This window comes from Rhipicephalus microplus, chromosome 3 (assembly GCF_043290135.1).
Source record: "Rhipicephalus microplus isolate Deutch F79 chromosome 3, USDA_Rmic, whole genome shotgun sequence".
Classification (NCBI taxonomy): Eukaryota; Metazoa; Arthropoda; class Arachnida; order Ixodida; family Ixodidae; genus Rhipicephalus; species Rhipicephalus microplus.
In genome coordinates, this window is record NC_134702.1 from 179,070,515 (window position 1) to 179,095,282 (window position 24,768).

The window sequence follows — 24,768 nt, forward strand, 5'->3', positions numbered from 1 at the left end:
TATAGGTAGCTTGAGTAATAAGATTATTGTACCTGGGACTCATGGCGTCGTCAGGCTCATTCCAAAATGTCCCCCTCATGGCGCACAGTTGCTGATAACACTGACATTTTTTACATTATCATAATTAACCTTTCAGTCGGACTGAAAATGTTATTTGCATTAGGGTCCCTTTAAAACAATGTTGGCTGTAACGCCTTACAGGTAACAGCGTTACCATGGTGACTTGTTGCTTTTTTTCAGTAGCCTAACATACTCCCTGCCACATCTGAATTATAATGAGTAATGTACTTACTTTACAGTTTTTCGGTAGTGTTAGGTGTCACATAACTTTTATTTTTCAAGGATGCCGGGAGTTTCACAAAAAGCTCCTTTGCTGCATAGGTGCCTCTATTGCAGAGCTCGCTCGTACATTCTTTTTTCGCAGTGGCAGACTGCAGCCATCGTTACCATCCAAAGCGCCCGTCGGGAGCCCATTTAGCGTATGTGCAGAAGCACTCGTTAAAAGGCGAGGCAATTTTTCCTATGGCAACTTCGAAATGCACCGTTTTCTAAATTCTGCCTTAAAATCCTTGAAATAATCAAGCACTAGTATAAACTTTCTTTTCAATGTTGTTCGAGTCTTTCCATTAGCCTCTGTGAGTACGTGTTTCAATAGTTATTCAATTTTTCCACGAACGAGGCTGACCTTCAACACTTCTACACAAGTATCTTAACTTTTTCGGCAAATACACAGCCTAAAGGAAAAACCATACGTACACAAGTATCGTTCCCCAGAACTAAATGGTTTAGGCGTAATTTTTTGTATGTTTTAACATCTGCCTTTAAAAGCACATCGTGACTTCTGAATTTGTTGGGTTGCCATGTTTTTTTTTATTCAAGAAGAGCCCTGGTGTTGAAATCTGAAAATTGATTTTTTTTTTAATGTTACACTGAAGAAAATGCATTTATCATGTGCCAGACTTAGAAGCTATTCCATGCAACCTAAAAGCAACCTTAAATCCCTAAGCTATAGCGCCAAGCTCGGACACATTCGTGCAACTTCTGGTTAAAGCAGTATTTCACGTAAAGTCGTTGCTTCAGCTATAAAATCTGTATTTGAAATACTGATATCAACTTTACTAGACTATTATTTAGAATGCGAAATTGCTATTTAAGATTTATGCTGCCAAAATGCAGAGATTAAATATTTTTTTACCACGGAGTAACGGCTGAAGTAACGGGCCATTACTTTTTTTTGTAAATATAACACCAACGTGCTACCTTTTTAAGAGGTAACATAGGGCAGTGACGTTCTTTTTTGTTGGAGTAACAAGTAATGCATTCAGTTACCTTTTTAATTCAATTCAATTTCTATTTTTTCAGTTAATACATGATGGATGGTTTCGTTGAGTTAAAAGCTACACAATCAGCTTCACAAGACCCAACGACCAGACTATACAAAATTATACAGTATTCGGCAACACCTACAACACTGCTTTAAACAACAAACTCTCACTCTCACTTTTATTCAACAAACTCTGCTCTCTCGGCTACACTTCCTCTTCGAAGCCTATAGGCTCCTCACAATTGTAGCTTTTGGATTTTATGCACGCGGGAAATGTGGGCCATGAAGTTGTTCCTTCGTGAAAAGGTTCGATTGCAGTAAACACAGGAGTAGGGACGCTCTCCTGTGTGAGTGCGGATGTGGAGCACGAGGGTCTGTTTGATGGGAAAGGACGCATTGCAGTAAACACAAGAGAAGGGACGCTCTCCTGTGTGAGTGCGCATGTGCGACAATAAGTTCGGTTTCCGTATAAAGGATGCATTGCATTGAACACAGGAGTAGGGACGCTCTCCTGTGTGAATCCGGGTATGCTCAGTGAGGTAATACTTAGTCACAAAGCGCGCACTGCAGTGGACACAGGAAAAACAACCCTGTCCTGTGTGCTTGCGAACGTGTCTCAAAAGATTCTTCTTCTGTTTAAAGGATGCATTGCAGTGAATGCAGGAGAAGGGACGCTCGCTCGTGTGAGAGCGCATGTGCTGATTGAGATCGTATCTAGTCACAAACGACGCACTACATTGCACACAGGAAAAGCAACGCTCCGCTGTGTGGAGGCGGACGTGTCTCAAAAAGGTACTTTTACGCTTAAAGGATGCATCGCAGTGGACACAAGAAAATTGACATTCTTCTGTGTGAATGCGCTTGTGTGCCACGAAGTCGGTTTCCATCACAAACGATGCATTGCATTGGATACAGGGAAAGGATCGCTCTCCTTTGTGGTGGGTGAGGATGTGTTTCACGAGGCTCTTTTTCTGCACGAAGGATGCATTGCAGTGGACGCATGAAAATGGGCGCTTCCCAGAGCCAATGCGCACGAGGACATCGACGGCATCTTTCCGTGAGCAGGATTGACTGTCGTGAACACAGGAAAGGGAACACTCTCCAGAGTGAGTGCGCATGTGAGCCTCTAGCTTGGAGTCTTCAGCGAATGAACTAGGGCACATGTGGCACTGGAAGGGGTGTTTGCCTACGTGTCTCCGAAGGTGTCTGGCCATAGTTGACTTATCATGTGTTACATAGAAGCAGTGTTCGCACGAATGCAGTCGACGTCGCACAGGCGCCGATGAAGAGGACTGTTCCAGATATGCAAGAGACAAGAAACCTGCAAAACCACCGAGAAAAAACAAAGGTAATAAAAATTGTGTCATCAGCTACATGAAACTCTACTATTACACAAGGTTGCCAACCACAGGCTAATTAGCCCACTTCTAGGGTATTTTCATAATTTTACTGGCATTGTGGGATAGTAGTGTGATAATACAATGTTTTTCTCAGGTGTAGGGCAATTTGTACTTTTCACTGATCAGTATCAGCAAACTAAGCAGACAATCGACAAGACATCCTCGAGAATATTATTCTTAATTACATGCAAAAGCTAAATCTTTCTTTGAGCAAAAACTTAAACCGTCTTAATTCACATCACAGTAGCAAACGGTAGTCACGAAAGATAATATGTCAATCTTTCGAGGGTGTGCAACAAATACGATCAACAGACCCGACGAAAAAGGAGGTAGCTATCGCCCCTGTGTGTTACAGGAGTGCGAAAGTTTTCTTGATGACAGTGATGTCAGTGGGCATGTCAGCTGGCCGCAGGAAGCAGCGATGTCAAACCCTTTCGTCTTCTTAATGCAGATACTTCTGCTGGGAACGTCACGGACGGCCAGCGACTATTCACCGCCGTACCTTATCGCCACGGATCACGGAAACTGTGCAAGGGATGCACTACCCCACGTGGAATTCAACTGGACACCGCCCCCTACATCGACCGATATAAAGACCCAACGTGCGCAAGACTGCTTCAGTGGGCATGTCAGCTGGCCGCAGGAAGCAGCGATGTCAAACCCTTTCGTCTTCTTAATGCAGATACTTCTGCTGGGAACGTCACGGACGGCCAGCGACTATTCACCGCCGTACCTTATCGCCACGGATCACGGAAACTGCGCAAGGGATGCACTACCCCACGTAGAATTCAACTGGACACTGCCCCCTACATCGTCCGATATAAAGACCCAACGTGCGCAAGACTGCTTCAGTGGGCATGTCAGCTGGCCGCAGGAAGCAGCGATGTCAAACCCTTTCGTCTTCTTAATGCAGGTTATTGAAAAAGCTCGTCTGTAAAAACGAGCAATCGATGTTTTCTCCAGCTGACATGCCAAAACAGCGTATGTGAATGCTTCTCGTTTGCCATGGATGTTATCCTTTCTCTCCTAATGCTTTCTGGGGATGTAGAGCCCAACCCAGGTCCTCCCATCGAGGAGGCGCTGAAGGAAATTCTGGATGGTCAGAAGAACATTCAGGATAGGCTTGAGGCTACAGAAACAAAACTTAAGAATGTTGAGGAATGTACGGCTGTAATCAAACAATTCCATAATAACTTCAGTCAGCTCGAGAACAGCATAAAGGCATTAGAAAACCAGATGGTAGACCTGGAGGACAGAAGTAGGCGCAATAATTTGATAGTGTTCGGGCTTCCAGAAGTCGTGAACGAGACAGCAGAAGGGCTCGCTAAGAGTGTAATCGAAGACTTAATTCAGAAAACATTAGACGTCACGGTATGTTCAATTGAAAGAATGCACAGGTTGGGACGCAAAACTGCTCACCGGCCATGCCCGGTTATAATGAGGTTCATGGATCACCGCGAAAAATTAGCCGTGTTGATAAACTGCCCTAAACTAAAAGGGGGGGGGCATATCCGTATCAGAGGACTTTTCGGCCACTACCCGGCAAATAAGAAAGCAGCTTTGAAATAGCGCAAAAGAAGCCAAAAAAGCGGGCCAGAAGGTAAAGCTCATGCACAACAAAATCAAAATTGACGATGACATGTTTGACATGAAACAGACAGTATCGAGGCATTTGAAAAATTTATATCTGACTAGTGTTTTTTTTTTTCTTCGTGAAACATCTTTTATGTTGTTTGAAGTGCTTTGTTCTGTGTTGACTGCAGTATTGTACTGTTGATTTTGTTGTACTATGTACACCCACTCTGCTATGGCCCCATGTTGGGGCTAGCAGTATTGCTAAATAATAATAATAAAAATGTTTGAATGGGACAATGCCCAAGCGAAAAGAATTCCTATCTCTCGGCGCAATAGCAGAACAGACTCGGCGCAATGAACTACTAAAGAGCGTAAAAAGAAGACACTCCGTTGCATGAATTTAAATGCTCGCAGCATAATAAACAAAACCGCGGACTTAGAAAGCCTTATTATCACGTATAAACCACATATTTTGATAATAACTGAAACTTGGCTACACTCTGATATTGGCGATTCTGAAATAACACCCCCCGGATTCAAGGTATACTGCAAGGACAGAGGCTCTCGAGGGGGAGGTGTTGCTATTCTGTTTTTAGAATCTTTACGTGTAGTCAGATTACCCGATATGGATGGACTAGAATGTGTCGTCGTTAAAGCAATATTTGAAGAACTTCACATCATTATTGGCGCCTTTTATCGCCCTCCTAGCTGCAACACGTTTATCGAAATATTTAACGAGTTCTTGTGCTCCTATGGCAAACATTCCTCTAATATGCTCCTGGCGGGTGACTTTAATTTCCCTTCCGTAGACTGGCAAAACGACGTACCTGAAGCCCTTAGTGCTGGTTCGGAGCCGTTTGTTGACTGCGTAGTGCTTCATGGTTTAACACAACTGGTTACTACACCCACCCGAGTGCAAAATGAAGCTGAGTCCGTTTTAGGCCTGTTCCTTGTAAATAACGGCATTATGCGACGAAATCCCCAAGTTGAGGTTTTTCAGGATATATCGGACCATAAAATCACCTGCCTCACTATGCAATTAAACGCTCCGCTTCAAGCTACAAAAGAACAACGTCTAATACCCGATTTCACACGTGCTAGTGATGTAGACATACTTGATGTGCTTGACAGCTCGTTTCCTGAATTTGTTTCTATGTGCGGATCAAAAGAATATTCGATTGACCACATCTGGGGTTTCTTTAAAAGCGTAGTGTTTGACACAATGAATAAATTTGTACCCTTCCGGAGGAAAGTACTGAGGCAGGATAATCCGTGGATGAATAAAGAAATCGTACGCATGGGACGAAAACTAAAAAAGCAAAGAAAGCAATGTAAGCAGCGCCTATCAACAGCTGCCTCTGATAGAATGCACGATTTGCGAATGCAACTGAAAAACAAAATTAAGACAGCAAAAGAGCATTATCAGCAAGTGTCGTTAAAAGAATTCATGATTTCGTCTCCAGACAAGTTCTGGCGTTATCTCGCACCAAAAAAGAACACTATTATCAGTCTTTACGTGGACGATGAGCCTGTTTACGACAGCCTAGATGTTGCAGATGCTTTGAATCGGTATTTCTGTTCAGTGTTTACTGATGACGATGGAAACATCCCGCAATTTCCTTCTTTCATTGAAGTGCCTCCTATCAGTGACGTGTGTGTCAATGAAGAAGGTGTCTTTTCCCTTCTGCTCCATCTAAATGTTAAAAAGTCCCCAGGTGTTGATGGCATACCCAACGCTTTTCTTGTGAGATATGCTGAGTGGTGCGCGAAGTACTTGTGTTTACTATTTAACAAATCTCTCGAGTGCTCTGAACTTCCCGAGGATTGGGTGTATGCTAAAATCACTCCAATACCGAAAGGTAACGAAAACCGTTCTCACTTATCGTCATACAGACCGATTTCTATTCTCTCAACATGTGTCAAAACGCTCGAACATATATTTAAGCACATTTCACAATTTCTTGAGAGCAATTGCATTGTGGACGCCCGACAGCATGGCTTCCGCCGGGGACGGTCCATTGTAACTCAGCTTCTGGAAACGGTTCACGACTTCGCTGCAACACTGGACAAACGGGGGCAAGTGGACGTCATATTCTTAGATTTTGAGAAGGCGTTTGACCGTGTGTCGCACTCAAATTGCTGAGTAAATTGACGGCCATTTTGAAAAATGAAACTTTAGTGGCATGGATTAAATCATACCTTTCCTAAAGGCAACAGAGCGTAGCCGTTAACGGCGCATGTTCTGTGGCCTCGCCAGTACTTTCGGGCGTCCCACAGGGCTCTGTTCTCGGGCCACTTTTCTTTCTCGTTTTTATTAACGATATTGTACATGACATACCGGTAAAAATTAAACTTTTCGCAGATGACTGCGTTCTTTATAATGAAATCTGCAACCATAACGATCAGGCCGTCTTAAACGCGTCACTTGAAAAAATACAAACATGGTGTACTAGGTGGCAGATGACTCTTAATTACAAAAAAACTGTTTCAATGACCATTACACGCAAAAAGGCCCCGTTGAAGCACACGTACCAAATAAACAATCATAGTCTAGCTGAAGTATCATGCTTCAAATATTTAGGAGTTTTAATCACATCCGATCTGAAATGGAACGAGCACGTCACATACATTCAAAAAAAGGCAATGCGAAAACTGGGATACTTAAGGAGAATGTTACCGAAAGCTTCTTAGGATACCAAACTGCTAGCTTACAAAACTTACATCAGACCACTATTAGAATATGCTTCAATTATCTGGGACCCATACACTCTAGTTAATACCAATAAGCTTGAGAGCATACAAAGAAAAACCGCGCGATTTGTTTACACTTCATACAGCTGGAAAACGTCTCCTACGAGTCTTCTCCGCAGGGCCGGTTTGGAAAGCCTTGCGGTAAGACGTTATCATGATCGGCTAAAATTTTTTTATTTGATGTATAACGATAGACTTCAAATTGACAAGGAAGCATACATCCAGCCGAGCATTTGCCGCCCAACACGATCCAATCGCCCAATGAAAGTCGCTGAATTTTCGTGTAAAACAAACGTCTTCAAAAACTCCTTTTTTCCCCGTACGTGCCATGAGTGGAATCTGTTACCTGCTAATGTTGTGCAATGTTCTGATGTCTCATCCTTTCTTCGTGCCCTGTTGGATTCCGCATGATTTAGTCTTCAATAGTAGTTGTTATTTTACCGATTGCACTTGTACAGTATATTCCGGTTCCGTTTTTTTTTTTTTCCGGTTCAAAGTGTACCCTTAGAAGTGTATTGTTATGCTTGTATGTTATCCCGTTTTCTTCTTTTGTATCGCCCACACCTGCTCAAAGCCTGGCACCCAGGCTAGCAGTAACCTGTAAATAAATAATAAATAAATAAATAATAAAAAAGAGTGTCTCCTCTTTAAAAACAGGTAGATAATTGTGCTTAGCAAAAATCAAGATTAAATTATTATTATTGCTAACATTATACCATTAAGGACTAAACTTAGGTGAATTGACATTGTCTTTCTATAAAAACCTTATAAATTAATAGCCCCAATCTCTGTGCCTTAGTGCTAGATAACCTTACTTTGACTTTTTTTTTTATACCAAAATATACTTCACCACTATCTTTCCAACGTTGTCTCCAAAACTCTATGCTTCATGTAGAGTAGTACCTTGAGATGAACACAAGTCAATGCCCTCACAGTCATTTAAGCAGGTACCATCGTTTTCTAACCTTTCCCCCACATGAGCCTTTCTCTTCTGTACTTAATCTTGTTTTACAGCTATGCATGCCAAGGCAACCCGAGCTTGTAAAACGGCTAATTGCTTCTATTTCCTTGAATGATCGTAAAGTGTATCCTTGCTCCTTTTTCCCATTCGGTAGTTGCCTAGGACCCCTTTTCTCCCATTGCTGATATCCTATTAACTTTTCCACTTCCATGATTAGTGCTTTGCTTAACACTATTTGTCACCATATGGCTAACACTGCGCGCTGCATACTGGCCGAGAAGTCTCCCAGTTCTCTTTATCAACCGAGCCAATGATCTTATCGTACAAATACTGAAACGATGCCCCTTTTTCGCTACTTTCTTTCACCTTGGTTAAACTTTCTTCCAAATTATTCTTCAGATTAGTTTTCAGAGCACCAACCAACTTCAGCACCATGACTTGTCTACATGTGATACACTTAAGTGTACAATGAAGGGTAGTCTGTACTGTTGAAACTTTCAACGTTATCAGGGCTTTCCAGGCGGCTGCAGCATGACAAGGATGCAGTGCTGCATTCTTGAAGAAAAAAATGCCCGTGCCGTGCCTTCAACCGAGCTCGATCCGAGGCCAAAACAGGTTCCGAGCTAGAGGGGCAGGTTACTCTCCTAATCACCAGGGTATAATAAAATGTAGCCCAAAGCTTTTCCTCTGCCATTGTTCATAGGACATGCAAGGGTGCAACGTGCACTTGGTCTGCAAACGACCAGTGTCCCTTTTTTTCCACTCGTCAACCCCTCCCCCATTCTTCCATTTCTCCGTTGGGCTAGCTGTGAGAGAAGGACACTCTTAAAACAGTTACCTTCACCAAAAGCATATTCGAGGCCAAGCCAAGGTCCTCACCCAAAAACGTGATTGTGCTACCATGTACTGAAGTTTGGTGTTGTGTGGGAGATCTGTTTGGGAACTTTCCTTCTCTCCAGTGCGTTATGAAATGTGTCGTGCCGCTTTCATGGGTAGGATGACAAATTATTGAGCATCACAGTTCCTGAAATAGGGGATGATTCTAGTGTGGCAACTCCAGCATCACCTTGGCTGAAAAAGCGGACAATGCGCCCAGGGTTGGCCATGCTGCTATTATAAGCGAGGGACGTGTGTCTTTCAGAGTTTATCGGTTCGTTCCAAGTTCGTCAGTCTTCTATATCACACTGCAAAGCTTCGTCATAGTTCCTGGGGGTGCTTTTTTTCTAGCAGCTGCTGGCTTTAACATCTCTAGAATTTTGAGCTTGGTACCAGCAGCTATCGACAAATCTTTCTTTCAACACCATGTTACGTCGAAGGAAGAGAAAAGGACCGAAATGCAGTGGAAGAGGGTGCCGCAGTGGCGCCTGGCCGGTGCCTGCGACAATTCCATTGGGCAAGGCACTCCTTCAACACGTGTGTTATCTCCATGGCTGTTGACTTATAATTTTAGATGTGGAGCAACTCTTGCTCGGGTTTATGTACTGCTACGTCATGCAAGCGTGTCGCCAATCATGTCATGACGTCATCGCCATCGCCGAGCACATAAAAGCGAGACACGCAAAATAAACCCCTCTTGTTCTTGCTTGGTTACTGAGCCGTTCACTTGCGACGTAACAGTGGCGACGAGGCACGAATCGACGCGGTGGGAGGAGGCTTTGAAGCGCGGCTGCTGAAACAGGCAGCGATGGCGCCGCGACAGGCGCCTGCATTCACGGAAGAAGAAGGAGGCTGGTCCGCCTACAAGGTACGCTTCGAAGCATACTTTCAAGCACAGGAAATCACAGACGAGGCAAAACAACGAGCCCTGCTGGTGGCGGCTCTGTCCAATGGCGCTGTCAAAGTACTTCAGGGACGATGCCACCCCAAAAGCGTGAACGACCTCACCTACAGCGATGTCATCAAGCATCTGCAGAGCCACTACGAGCCGCAGGTCAACGAAACAGCAGCCAGCTGCCCATTCTTCACGCGCACACAGGCAAAAGGTAAGTGAGTGCGGGATTTTGTAGCCACCCTTTGCCGCATGGCCGAAGACTGCAATTTCGGCGACATGTTGCACCGCATGCTGCGGGACTGCATTGTATGTGGTGTTCGAGACAACGACGTAAGACGTCTGTTGTTGACCCGCGGTTCCCCGACTTTAAAAGAAGCAGAAGACTTCGTAATGGCTGCTGAGGCCGCCGCGGAAAACGCGCAGCACATGCAGCCACTGCCCTCCCCGGTAGCCGACACAACGAATTTTGTCCGGCCGGGCCTGGCACGTTCGAAGTCGAAGAAAGCAAGTGGGCTATCTCGCGATGAGCATCGGCCTTGCACCCGCTGTGGTGCATCCTCGCACCAAGCGGATGATTGTCGTCATCACCGAACAGTGTGCCATCGATGCCGGAAACGCGGCCACTTGGCATGAGTGTGTAGAGCGTCGGATGAAGACGCTAATCGGAGGCAACAAGCGAACGCCCTTTCGCAAGACCCACAAGAGAGTTCGGATGACTGCGAAGCTTTATACACGCTGACTGCGCATCAAGTGACGGACAGCGCGCACGTAAAGCCTATTTTGCGCCAGATAAGTTGGAACGGAGTGCCGCTCACGACGTTGGTAGATATGGGTTCACCTGTGAGTGTTATTCCGCGGTCAGTGTTCGAGCGACACCGAGGCAAATGGCCACGTTTGCAAGCCACAACAATGAAGCTGTCGTGTTTCAAGGGCCCACTTTCTATCAACGGAAAATTGCAACTCAATGCGACCATGAGTGGCGCGACCATTCAGGCCGAACTTTTCGTCATCGACTGTCCGGGACCGATGCTTTGCGGCCGTGACACTATCCGCAGCTTCAATACGGCAGGCGTGCCGGTACTCACTGGAAACGAGGTGGCGTGTGTGCAGGCGGAAAATGCGGGCAGTATGGTGGAAACCATGCTATCAAAGTACAGTGATGTCTTTGCTCCGGGGCTGGGTTTGCTCCGAGGGCCACTGGTACACCTGACCGTCAAAAAAGGCGCAAGACCCCGGTTTTGTAAGGCGCGGACGATGCCGTATGCGCTCAAACAAATGGTATCAGCGGAGTTAGATCGGCTGGTAAACGAAGGGGTGTTATCACCGGTAACATCAGCCGAATGGGCCACACCCGTGGTGCCCGTAGTCAAGAAGGATGGGCAGGTGCGATTATGCAGCAACTTCCGGCTTACGGTGAACGCAGCTACCATAATGGAGCAATATCCGCTGCCGCGGGTTGACGATATCTTTGCGAACCTCAACGGCGGAGAAGTTTTCAGCACATTGGACTTGAGAAACGCCTATAATCAGCTGCCTCTTGACGAGGACTTCAAGAGGCTAGTCATTTTTAACACGCACAAGGGTCTCTACTGTTTCAACAGGCTGCCTTTCGGAGTGTCGTCAGCGCCAGCAATCTTCCAGCGGCGCATGGAGGCCGTGCTCAGCGGGATCCCCGGCGTGCAGGTATAACTGGACGACATAATTGTATCGGAAAAGGCAAACGACTGCAGGATCCTGGAGCAAGTGCTACAGCACCTGAGGGAACACGGCCTGCGCCTACGACGGGAGAAATGCAGGTTCAGGCAAGAGCAAGTCACCTTTCTCGGACACTGCATCGACAGACACGGCATACGCCCCAAAAGCGACAACATCACGGCACTGCTCGACGCCCCCCAGCCCACTTCGGTAAGAGAACTGAAAGCTTTTTAGGTCTGTTAAATTACTACGGCAAGCTTTTGTCTAATGTGTCGACCTTACTAGCGCCCTTATACGCATTGTTGGCAAAGGGCGTAAAATGGGTCTGGGGCAGACAACAGCAGAATGCTTTCGAGGCAGCTAAACAAGCAGTGAAGAATGCAAAACTTTTGGTGGATTTTGACCCAAGCATGCCCATTCGCCTAGAGTGCGACGCGTCAGCAGTAGGCCTGGGAGCAGTGTTGTCGCATCGAGCCGGAGGAATTGACTACCCTATCGGATTCAGGTCACGAACATTAACAAAAGCCAAGAAATATTATTCCCAGTTGGAAAAGGAGGCCCTCGCCCTCGTATTTGGCGTGACCAGGTTCAGAGACTATCTGTATGGGACCCACTTCGAACTAGTAACCGACCACAAACCGTTAACCGGACTGTTCAGTCTAGAAAAGGGAATTCCGCCGATGGCCGCTGCCCGCATTCAGCGTTGGCCCCTGCTGTTGGGTGGATATCGGTACAGCCTAACCTATCGTAAAGGATCTGAAAACGTAAACGCAGATGCCTTCAGCCGACTCCCTATTCCTCGGGGGCAGCCCGATAACGTAAAAGACGACGCTCCCAAGTATGTATTATACGCTGAAGCTGTGAACGCGGCACCCATCAGTGCCAAAGAGCTGGCGGTTCTAACCATCCGTGATGCTATGTTACAGCAGGTGCGAAAGTGGATCCTGCAGGGCTGGCCGCAGTAGCTGACAGAGTCCGAGGAGCGATTCCGGCCGTTCTTCCAGAAAAAGGATGAGCTGACGGTGAATCAGGACCTCATTTATTGGGGACACAGTAGTGCCATCAGCGGCTGCGGGGAGTCTTTTGAGGCTCCTACATGAAACACATCCAGAGATGGCGGCAATAAAAAACCTTGCTCGAACCATTTTTTGGTATCCAGGGCTGGATGCCGACATGAAAAGGATGGTACGCGAATGTGAGAGGTGTGCTCAAACCAGTGCAATGCCTCCTGCGCAGGTTCCGGCGCCATGGCCAGAAACGGGCCGGAAATGGTTTCGAGTGCACATTGACTACACAAGCCCCGTCGAAGGACACATGCTACTGGTGGTCGTAGATGCTGAAACAAAGTGGCTGGAGGCCATACCGAGGCGGAGTACGACATCAGAAGCCACCGTGGAAGCGTTGAGGCCCATATTTGCCAGGTTCGGACTGCCACATACACTTGTTTCAGATAATGGGCCACAGTTCGTCTCAGCCGAGTTTCAGAAGTTCGTAAGAATGAACGGGATCAACCACGTGACGACGGCGCCTTACCATTCGCAGTCAAATGGCCTGGCGGAACGCGCGGTTCGCACGATCAAGGAAGGCCTTCGAAAAAGCCAAGGGGGTGGCACATTCATTAAACGTCTCAGTCAGTTTTTATGCCGATACCGACAGACACCGGTAAAGACTGGGAAGTCTCCGTCCGAACTACTGCTGGGTTATCAGCTACAGACCAGGCTAGACTGTTGCCTCCCGAATGCAGGCGGGGAACCGCGTCTTGAAGAGCGCTCCTCCACCATGCCGTTCTGTGCAGGACAGCCGGTGTGGCTGAGAAGTTTCCACAGCCGGCCAAAATGGTTGCCGGGAGTGGTTGCCGGGAGTGGTCACCAGTACCCAAGGGGCTCGGATGGCGACTGTGTCTACGCCAGACGGCGAGCAACGTCGTCATGCGAACTAACTGCGGCTGCGCACCCCGAAGGACTCGAACACAGCGCAGCCAGGGGGTGCTACAACATCCACCACCACCGCTAACGAAACCTCGCCGATGCCAGCCGGCATGGCTGACCCCACGCCGGCGGGGTCGCCGCCCTCTAGGCAACCTGAGGCACCGCCGCCGCTTCGCCGGTCCAACAGGCTACGGCGACCACCTCAAAGGTTCAACTGGTAAAAGGGGGAGATGTGCTACGTCATGCACGCGTGTCGCCAATCATGTCATGACGTCATCGCCATCCCCGAGCACATAAAAGCGAGACACGCAAAATAAACCTTCCTTGTTCTTGCTTGGTTACTGAGCCGTTCACTCGCGACGTAACATGTACCGTGGCATTGGCGTCCACATTCACACTTCGCATGCACAACTCTCCTCTTAACTCTCCAACAGCTGCATATTACTCTCTGAACTTCTTTCATACCACCTGCTTGCGCTTTCGCATTCTTGCTTCTGGTCTCGAGGCGCGTACGCTACGCTCCTCCTCTAGTATACGCTCCTTCAAGTGTGAATTTTAAGCGGGTAGAGCGTTGTGCACGTTCAGTGCACTGCTTGCTTCGGTTCTCCTATGCTCCCCCCTTTCTCGGATCGCAAAGCCAACGCAGGCAGCGTCTGCTTGCTCCCCCCTCTCTCCTCGAGGCATCCCTCCCCGCTGCGTTTACTACACCATTGTGCATACGCGTTCCCTCCCTCTTTCTAGTCTCCTACACTTGAAAAAAAGAGACTGCTCGTGCTGCAGAACTGTTCACTGGCCACCGCGTTTATATAGGCACCAGACTTTGACCTCCAAGGTAATGCCAATGGGAGGTTTCTCCTGTGCGCTGAACAATAAAAATTTGCAGCGTGCGCATCAAGTACAATCTCAGTCTTCTGTCTTTCACTGCCCATTAGCAGCGATTGGCATGTTCCAGTAGGAAACACCGATCTATCACTGCGTGCTTTGTGCCTCCCCGGAATTCTCTCCTGCGCGACGCCACTATGAGCGCCATAGTCAACGCTGCCACCAGTGTAAGCGGTAGCACCTGCTGCTTCGCATCTACAAACGGTTCCCTTAAGGGAAACGCGGGTTTTAGAACCGTCAAAAATGGTAAAAAAAATCGATTATTTTGCAAAGCTCTATCGGGAAATGCCATAAAATCAACATTCAATGCACCCCGGTGGCATTCAAATGCCCCAAAAAGAACGAAATTTGTTCTAACTTCCCACACATGCCATGTGTTTTGGGACACACAGAGTGCCACCGCCTTAGGCTTGATATAAAGCTGTTTTCTTTGTGCACATTTTGCGCCATCTCAAAATGGCATAGCTCAAGCAGAATGGCTGCCGTTGCGGGTTTTCTGAAGGTCGTTTCCACATTGCTGATTGGCCTTCACGCGGCCTGCTTTTCCGAGTCTCTCATTGATTAGGGTGACCAACGCATCATTTTAAAAAAAAATTTTATGTGTGTTGCGTCCGCTGTGGCTGTACATTTGTGTGAATCTGCTCTAACGATCGTGCGTGTTTCTCAACGCACCGTGTTTTCGCTTTGCATTCGTACTTTTTAATTGCGATCGAGATGCCTGGAGACTCTAATCTGAAAACATCGATGCGACAGGCTTTCAAAAGCCGTAGAAAAACGGCCTTGGAACAAGAAGGCACCGGCCACAAGTGCCCTTTGGCAGCTCGTTGCAGTCGCGGCCGGACCCATCGAATCCGGCAGAAACTTTACGGATGCTGTCTACTGACGATGCCATGGGACCGAATTCAACGAACGGTGCACTTCGGATTAATGCTTCGTACTACTCAATGGCGGAGCAGGCGCAGCGGGTTGGGAAATCGGCGCAAACAAAAAGCGTTTTGTTGAGAAAGTCAGCTACACAAAGTTCGCCTTTCTTGGAGTCAGCGCTTATAGCTTTCGCCATCCGATTTTTGCCAGCGCCTACACAGCCAATGAGCTCGGAGTTGGCACGAGCACCGATGACAATGTCATCGGTTAACAGGGACAGCATGAAGTGTAGCTGAAATTGAAGCAGACATCATCGCGGGCAAGCGGAATGTCGTGCAAAAGAAAATATGAGACCCTTTTCAGCCACATCGATATTTTTCTGGATAAACAGCTGTTTTCAGAGCCACCGAAATGATGCATTTACAAGACAACAAGAAGAATTTTGTACTACAGTCGTGACCCTCTGCATCAGCTAAAAATACCTATAAAAAAGGGGCACTTTTCTGGGCATTCGTTTTTCCGGCCAGACGCCCAATTTTCCAGACATTTTCATGGTCCCTTGAGGGTTCCCTAACAGCTAGGAGTTTGAGCCTCATACCCCACAACTTTTCAGAACCCCTCAACAGCTTGTCGCGGTGGGGTTCTGATAATGCTTTCCACACTGGAAAAATTTTTTAGAAATGATTCCAAGGGTAAAATAGGGCACATAGTTTTTGTTTTGCGTGGTAATAGTTGGATAACGTGTATAAAATTTGTGGTAAAAGTCCATTATAGAAAACTTTTCAGTGCATGTTGAAACTTCAAATGCCATTTTCTCAGCTTCACATTTTATGCCAACCTGACCAGCCTTACGGAACTTTAATTGACGATTTTGTGAAGCAATTTTTTAAACTTTTATACCATTTACCTCAAGAAACAGGACTGTGGAGCTATGCTATTTTTCTTAAGAGTGACATATGAAATGTTATGAACAATATTCTGAGCTCATTCAAATTTGAAATTTTGTAGCATCAATGCAAATGAGAATTTTGATATGATGATGTATCTCAGTGACAACATAAATAGCATAGCTCCACATGGCAGGTCTTTGGCTACAGCTGCATTTTAAACAAAACCTAAAAATATTGAGGGAAAGTGCCTCAAAAGGGCCCGAAAAATACCCAAAGGTCAAAATTTAGTTGCTGTGGGGAAATTTCGCACAAGTGTACGACGACCACGAAGCTGTGATAATTTTTTGAAACGGTGCAGTAACAGTGAAGTTAGACGCATTTGATTATCAAAACCGCGATAACTACACCTTTCGCTCTCCCCTGCGCTTTCCTCCACTGGTATCCTTTTCCACGCTGCTTTGCCTTCTCGCCGAGCACCCCTCCCAATCTCACGTGGGGTACGTCATCGCTGACTCGCTCCTTGAAACACTGTCTACATACGGTTGCCGCGACCCCAATTGTCGACTCCATCAGTTGCGTGCTTGTTGGCGAACCGTGGCTGCCGTAATCGCACCGGTATGAAACCTGCATTGCGCGCATACCTTCAAAGGATTGCCAACGTGATGGACCCATACAAAGACATGCAGTGCCCCGCACATGTTACACACGCAGGTAACACGACGAAAAACAAGCAGCGCGGACAGCTGCTGGCAGACTGACCGGAAGTCGTAGGCTCTTGTTCCACAGCATATTTGGCATATTTGACTCGGTGCGCCAGATATGGCATGGCGCATTACGCGGTGGCCGGAAAAGCCCAAAAGGGAGGATGAATTGTTTGTTGGAATTTTTGGTGCGCCGGCGACTCGTAGCGCTGCCACGTGCGGAATCGTTGATTGCGGCATTCTGCACACGATGCCTGCACTTACTTGAAATGCTTGAAAAAATATTGGAGGTGATTTACGGGCACTTTAACAACCTATAAGGAATTACACAATTCGACTTCACTTACGCTCTCACAATTTTTTAACCAGTTGGTTTATATTAAAACTAATTATATTTTTGAAAAGAGGAGGAAGAAATACATATACACACCTAATTTAATTATAGTATCTCCTGAAATATAGGTTTTCATTTCAAGACCAGCCTCTCCCCTTAACAAACCACTCACCAGGCCCTATACCAAATTTTATTTAGTCAATGGAAGTTGTTGCATGTCTAATGAGGAACATTATGTCACAAAAATTTTTTCAGGCGGTCCAATATGAGCTGAGAAAACAATTTTTCTTAAGTTGCACGAAATGAGGATGAAAGGAGGTGAGTTCGAAACCCCTGCTACCCCCCATAGTAGCCTTCGCAGGTCAAATCTTTTCCCTACCCTCTCTGGCACCCGACTAAAAGGTCACGTGCGCATGACGGGCCCGAACGAGCCCCAACCCTGAACACGCGAGCGGCATTGTTTTGTTGACCAGCGTTAAGTTATGCTGTACTGCCTGTTTCTGCGGGATGGTTTGGAAACGCTGGCTTTGACGCGGTAGAATAGATGAGCACAATGAGTGTGCAAACGTGTAGGAGCGCTACTTTCGCTTCCACGGCTATCGTCTGCTCAATGCGCTGACCATGGTGACACGAACGCATGCGAAACGCCAGCAAATTAGCCCCGCATCTCGCTGCAATTCAAGGAAAAAAATAGAAAAAAAGACGTGCACATTCCCTTATTACGTCTCACTAATTATCTTAAGTTTTATTCCCCTCTTTAAGAAAAATTGCATAAACTACACATGTTGTGTTAAATAATTTTCGCCATGTGACGTGCCATCGTGACCATCGTAAGAGCACAGTAGTCTACTCAGAGTACGAACGTCACTGCACTTTCGTGTACGTAAGGTAGTTCATACGTGCACATCATGCCCTCATTCTATTAGCACACACCCGCGAAAGGATAGAGAAGCATCATTCATCTTGAGACTTGACCAATTTCAGTGAAATGTAGCGTTGCAAATTTTGGCAGATGTGATCGTGAATACCCCACCTACACATTGCACGTGTCAGCTCAGAATTGCCAAACCTGTAGAGTGGCCCTTCAAGTACGAGCAGTTGAAGTTTTTTAATTATAGTTCAATTCAACAGCCATAGCACCGGTAACGACTGTCATTCAGTAAGCAATAGGCGTACATCCAGAGCTACATTCTTGTTGCACCTGCTGAGCCTGCAGTCACTTATTTGACCTCGGTCGACATTGTTCCTTTTTTGTGTATGACAGCGTACCCCCTTCTGCTTGAGGGAACAGCTCTTCAACATTACCAATAAAGTGCCGACGACAAAACAGGCTTGTTTGTTGATTATCAACATCGAGAGGCAACACTTGCTAAGTGGGAACGAGAGACTACACTGTGAATATCTATCCTAAACATTATTTTCTACTCACACTGCAATATTAAATCAGCACTCGTTAAGCACCGATGTATGGTTCTTTTTGGTGCACTTTCATGTGAATGTGTTTATATTGGTGCGTGTGTGGCAATTTCCATATGTAGAAAACTCTAAGCATGCTCGAGCTACGCCTTTAAAAGTAGAACCCTGTAGCGTAATCGGGACCCGTGCGCATCGCCGAATCAGTAAACTTGACTTTGGTTCTCGGTGAATGCCAAAACTGTACAAGCAAACAAATGTTTCCACATGTCACGTTGTCCATTTGAAACTACTATGGAATGCCTACTGAAGTACAGTTGCAAAGTGCCCGCTATGCCCAATTTCTTCCTTTGGCTAATCAGGGAGGAGTCCACCACGCGTATGTAAGACGAACGTGAACCTACAAAGCTGTTGACTTGGTTGATGCTTTTAATGATGATAGGGGCTTTAATATGCTTGAGCACTTTGTAATGAGTGGGCCTTTAAAACATCCCTTCATTGTGTGTTCCTTATGTGCTGAGGTCTATCGCAATTCTACGCTTCTGCCATGCAACACTATATGCCCTAAGATAGGTCCTCTAAATACAGGACACTTTTCTTTCTAAAGCAGTTTGAAGCAATGACTTGACTCTAGTATAAAACATGCTTGCTGCAAGGAAGGCCCGAAGTCGATTTGCACTTAAATCATTTGGTATCATTATTAGCTATCTCGACTTTTTCACTCACAGACAGCACTGATTTTTCACTCACCACAAGCAACGCAGACATTAATTTATGTGAAACATTCTCTTAACGTTATTGCGCTCTAATACCTAAAGCGTAGTATTCTGACTGCGTATTTCGAAAAGAGACGCGGAAAAAGTGCTATGTGTGGCACTTGCGGTAGACGAGCTCAAAAGTTGCAGTTTCACGTATCTGTAGTATGGCTGGAATGGGTGAAAAAGTTCGTGTAGAAGCGTCTCTTTGGAATCGTTTCTTTACACTCCTTTGATTTAAATATAACCAGCTGCCGCCAATGTTGAATTCATACAACATGAGTAGGGTAAAGTGAGCTTCAAACTTATTACTTGCTTTCACCTCAAATATATCTAGAGCAATAGTTTGATCAAGCATTCAAATCTAATGACGCATTCAAACTTTCAAAATGTAACTGGAATGAGTTCCTCTCACATTGAGGGAACTTGGAACAGAAACTCGTTCCAAGATTGGGAAGGAAGGAGGAACGGACTTTCGTTCCTGTTCTGGAGGAACGTGTACAACACTGGTTAACCAGCATGTAAATGAAGCAGATGATCTTCAGGTCAAGGCAAAACCAAACTTTGTTATCGCTACAGAGCAGCAACTCGGTAACTTCACCTAATCTCTTCTTGCACCACACGAGTTCTATGCTATATACATGCGGACACCATGAGGCAATTCCTTCCATCTTGCATAGACATATCCACAAGGTGCACAGAGAAAGGATTATTACAAATTATAACACATGAAGTTTGTGAAATTGTAAATGATGAATGCAAGTTTCATAAACTAACTAAAAAACTATGAATCAAGGAAGAAAAAAAATCATTTGTAAAAGTTACAATGGTGTCATGATTTTTGACTGTTAGGAGTTCAGAGATATAAGGACATTTAGAGTACATTAGACAGAAAACTGCTTCGTTATATTGATGTCAGACTTTACAGATTTCCCACAAATGTCTCTGTACTGCTTCACAAAGAGCGAGATTACACCAGGCTATGCAATGTCACCGGATCAGCAGATAATGCTTCAGCCTGTTAAACAGTCAAGCATTATTTTTTACATTTTCAAATGTCAAATGGATGTGCTACTATCATGCATTGTGCCAGCTTATCTGCAAAACTGTTTCTAAAAGCACAGACTGACATGTCAGAACAAAAGTATATGGATTAATAAATAGCTAGTCTGAACGAGTGCTTTGCAAGCCAAGGTCGTCTTCACGCTAACCATTGAAATGTAAATGTCGTAATATTATCCGCTATTTTCTCTCCTATTTCAAAAGACCAACGATGAAAAAGTGAATAGCCTATTTCATACGTTTTTATATGACGAAATTAAAACAGATGTTTTGACACATGTTCCGCCACGGTGGTACAGTGGCTGAGGCACTTGGCTAATACCCGCAGGTCGCGGGATCGAATCCCGGCTGTGGCGGCTGCATATCGATGGAGGTGAAAATGGTGTAGACCCTCCCGCAACTAGCTACTTGCTTCTAATGAGGTATGCATGGGTAAGGGAATGCAAGCATACAAACACGCACAACACCAAACTAACGATCAACACCCGGGGTGGCATGCGGCCACCGTCTGCCGATGCCCCCGGCGAAGATGCTAAGATGCACCCCGGCCTCTGCTTGCACCGCACAAAGCTCTCCCATAAAAAGTTACGGCGCAGCTTCATGACCAGTAAAAGTATTGAATGACTCTGGCGATACTGTAAAAAGTTGAAATTTGCATTAGGAGTGCAGCTAGGATTACATGAGATGCTTACTTCAAGCACACACAAGCGAGAATGGCACGAACTTGTGCAAGAAAACGGGACTAGTTGAAGAGGAAGTAAAATAATGTGCAAGCTTCTGGGAAGTTCTGGGTTCTATTTCCAGTGCCACAGTTTTACTAATGCGCAGAGAAGGTGCTATTAGGCTTGTGTCATGAGTATGCATTTATCTTGATAGGGTTGATTCTTCTTTTCCATAACTTCTGTCCCTCCCATTTTATTGTTTTTTTTTTACCAGCAACTCCTCAGAGCCGTGCTCCCTTAGACTGCAGAAACATGTGTGTTTGCTATGTTAAACTACTACTACATGAACTTATACACTAATGAGGGCCAGCACGAGATGACTGTCCGTCATAAAAACTCGTACAAGGCTGCCACAGGCCCCAGGAATCATGTTCTGCGTCTCCTGAACTCAAAGAGGACCCTTTGACATTTGGCATGCTGTGATTAGGTGAATGCAGAGGAGGAAGGTAAGCATCCAGTTCAGATTAGAGTAGAGCCTTGTATCTATAACAGACACATGCGGGAGGAATGGGCCAAGAACCAGGATAGTTCAAAAATAAAGTCTTAAATTTTGTTAGATTATGTCGGTTGAAATGCTGACAGTGATGAAAGAAAAAAAATACTAAGAATTAATGAATAGGAACTACGGATATATAAAATGAAGCAGATATTTTGAAGTAAAAGTAAAGCGATTTGAAAAACCAGGAATTTAGGAATAATGATTATTCTACAGTCAGAATCTCTCTGAACTTTTTATAAAACTGCTTCAAGGCATCGCAGATGAAAGTTCCTCTCCTCTTTTTTGTTGGCTGTAGGAGGAGTGCTTACTGTGAATGAAGTAGTTCATGCAAGCACCTTTTGTAGCTCGTAAGTAAAAACAGTTGCCATTGAAGGGAACTGAGCAAGGCATTGGTTCGGGCTAATTGGTAATCCTTAGCTACAAGCTTGATAGCACGAAACTTCTTGCACGAAAGACAAAAAAGACATGGAGGGCACAAGCACTTGCTTTCAAGTAACTTTTAACTTTTCTTTTATCCCAAGTAAAATACGGTTTTTCGATGGTTGCTGGTGAAAGTGCCATGTAATGCATGCGTGTTGCTTTGATCAGGTGATTCAATGCCCCTTTTCTTCTTTCACTGCATTGATATTTCCAAGCTCTAATATTAAAAGTTATTTGAAAGTAAACCTGTGAGCCTGTCATGTCTCTTTGTCTATTATACAAGAAGTTCTATGCTATAAAGCTTAAAGGGGAGATAGTTTAAAACAGTTGAATAATAAATGGATTTGAGCCATTTTGTGGTTGGTATGTTCAACTATCATGGGCCTTCACAAAACAAGTGGTGTAGGTCGAATTTGATCATCAAAGTTCCCCAGGTGCACTTTCGCTTCTGTGTAGAGTTCTGCTTACTACACGTAAAAAATAAGCAGCCCAATAGGCTACTTAGGAGGAGGGCTTGCCATACTTCCTCAGGACAAGTCTTAGCAACCGATGATGCAACCTGACCCTATTGTAATTGTGCCAGCGCCTGATGATGATGATGATGATATGTGGGGTTTATTGTCCCAAAACCACCATATGATTATGAGAGACGCCGTAGTGGAGGGCTCCGGAAATTTCGACCACCTGGGGTTCTTTAACATGCATCCAAATCTGAGCACACGGGCCTACAACATTTCCGCCTCCATCAGAAATGCAGCCGCCGCAGCCGGGATTCGATCCCGCGACCTGTGGGTCAGCAGCCGAGTACCTTAGCCACTAGACCACCGTGGCGGGGCAATTGTGCCAGCGCCTGGTGCACCACTTGTGGTTGTTCTACCTAAGGCGTCCTCCATTTCGGTGACCCTGAAAGGCTGCGTTTAAGCATTATCCCTGACACAGATTGCATTCCTAGCAACGTTTGTCTCAGAAAGGCAAATTTTGCTACTTTTTTTTTTTTTTAGACTTCTGCTCTGCTTATGCCTTCCTTCAGCAGAACATGTCTTGCACCACCAGATGTCCTGCATCAGCCCAAAAGGAATCTTAGCATACCCTACGCTTCGCTTTAAGGTGTTGATCCATTAATCTGTTCCCAAATTTGCACCTGCTGCTTGGAAGCTAGCTCCCCAGAACACTTCTAAATTTTTTTTTTTCGTGGTGAACGCAGTTACCTATGTAGTCACCCATTCCAGTCTCTGCGGCGGCATCTTTGGTTTTAAGCGAAAAAGAAGTGCTCCTTGTGCACGAAAATTCGAGCAATAGATACAAATGAAAATGTCAGCTCTGCAATTTAACTTTCCTAGCGGCACAATTTACGTCTCCACCGAGAATCGAACGCAGACTAGCGATTGGGAAGGCGATAGTGTGCATGCATGCTGACATTGCATTCGACTTTTAACTATAAAAATTAGGGGCTCTAACTTTCTAGCTTATTTACTACTACCATTTTCACTAAGGCTGTTTTCTAGTTGCTGATTGCAATATTTATTCCTATGCATACTCATGCATTCTCCCCTATTAGATGTGCTGTGGCATGAGATACATTTCGTTTTGTACGCATGTAATGGCAATATAAAAATCGCCACATCCCAGAAGGTCCACACAAAGCTTTCAGTAACAGGGTCTAGGCTTTGAGGATATTGCCAAGTCGGGTGTTATGTGCTTTTGCTGTCCTATTCTCTCACAGAAAGTATAGCATGTGGTTCGAGGATGTTAGGTCTTTTCACAGGAATAAGCGGCAGCGTTGGTACGCGCCTGTCTTCAAGTGTATCGTCCTTGATGCGACTCATCATGGATGAGTCGGAGTTACAAGGCACACTGACTAAAGTTTCTGAAAAATTACGATTAGCACAATCCATGCTAACCTCCATATCGAAACCAGCTCAACACATATAGTATAACAGCTCACTCGCCTTCTTGAAAGGAATCGGCTCCTCAGGACAATACATCGCAACAGGTGCCATAGATGTAATAGATGTAATAGCTCAAGCAGAACATTAGCAGCAGAGCTGTCCATTCGCAGTACCTAACCCCTCGTATTTCACTCTTTCATTCAAGTGCCAACATTCGTGGGAAGCATGTACATACCGGAATTCTTGCAGGGTCTTTGCCAAAACGAAGAGCCTCATCGGGCCCTACAGTCTACTTTACAGTCAACAACACAACCTGCCCATCCTGCCCATGTAGCTGGGTGACCTATATAGAGTGCTTGCTCACTCCCCCCCAGTTGTATATAAGGCTCATGAAATGGCTGCCGCAGAGTTAAAGTTAACCCGCAGAGACAGCATGGGCCCCTCGTTACAAATAGAGAAGGGACGGCCAGGCACCCCTGAGCATGTCTTCCAGACATTTTCATGGTCCCGTAAGGGTTCTGAACACGGCAACTTATTACCCAAGGTAGCATGCTGCCTAACATCTAGGAGTTTGAGCCTCATATCCCACAACTTTTCTGAACCCCTCAACAGCTTGTCGCGGTGGGGTTCTGATAATGCTTTCCACATTGGAAAAATTTTTTAGAAATGATTCCAAGGGTAAAATAAGGCACATCGTTTTTGTTTTGCAGTGTAATAGTTAGAAAACGTGTATAAAATTTGTGGTAAAAGTTCATTGTACAAAACTTCTAAGTGCATATTGAAACTTCAAATGCCATTTTCTCAGCTTCACACTTTATGCCAACCTGACCAGCCTTACGGAGCTTTAATTCATGTTTTAAGCTCCACACTCTGGTGGCCTAGAAATGTCAGACTGACGTTTACAGCCCCTGCAACATTTAGGGAGACCTCAC

At 45.5% G+C, this 24,768-nt stretch overlaps 1 protein-coding gene across 2 annotated transcripts in view; it reads right to left on the reverse strand.

Annotated features, from left to right (window-relative positions):
• Positions 1-24,768, reverse strand: part of LOC119185060 (uncharacterized) — an 84,976-nt gene that overhangs the window by 41,760 nt on the left and 18,448 nt on the right. The window contains exon 4 of one of the 2 annotated variants that reach the window (XM_075890591.1): positions 1,391-2,645. The exons of the other annotated variant lie outside the window; for it this stretch is intronic. Coding sequence (XP_075746706.1) covers positions 1,561-2,645 — 1,085 coding nt within the window. The 3' untranslated portion in view covers positions 1,391-1,560. Of the gene's footprint in view, positions 1-1,390; positions 2,646-24,768 lie in introns of those variants that run through there. 2 annotated transcript variants of the gene reach the window in all.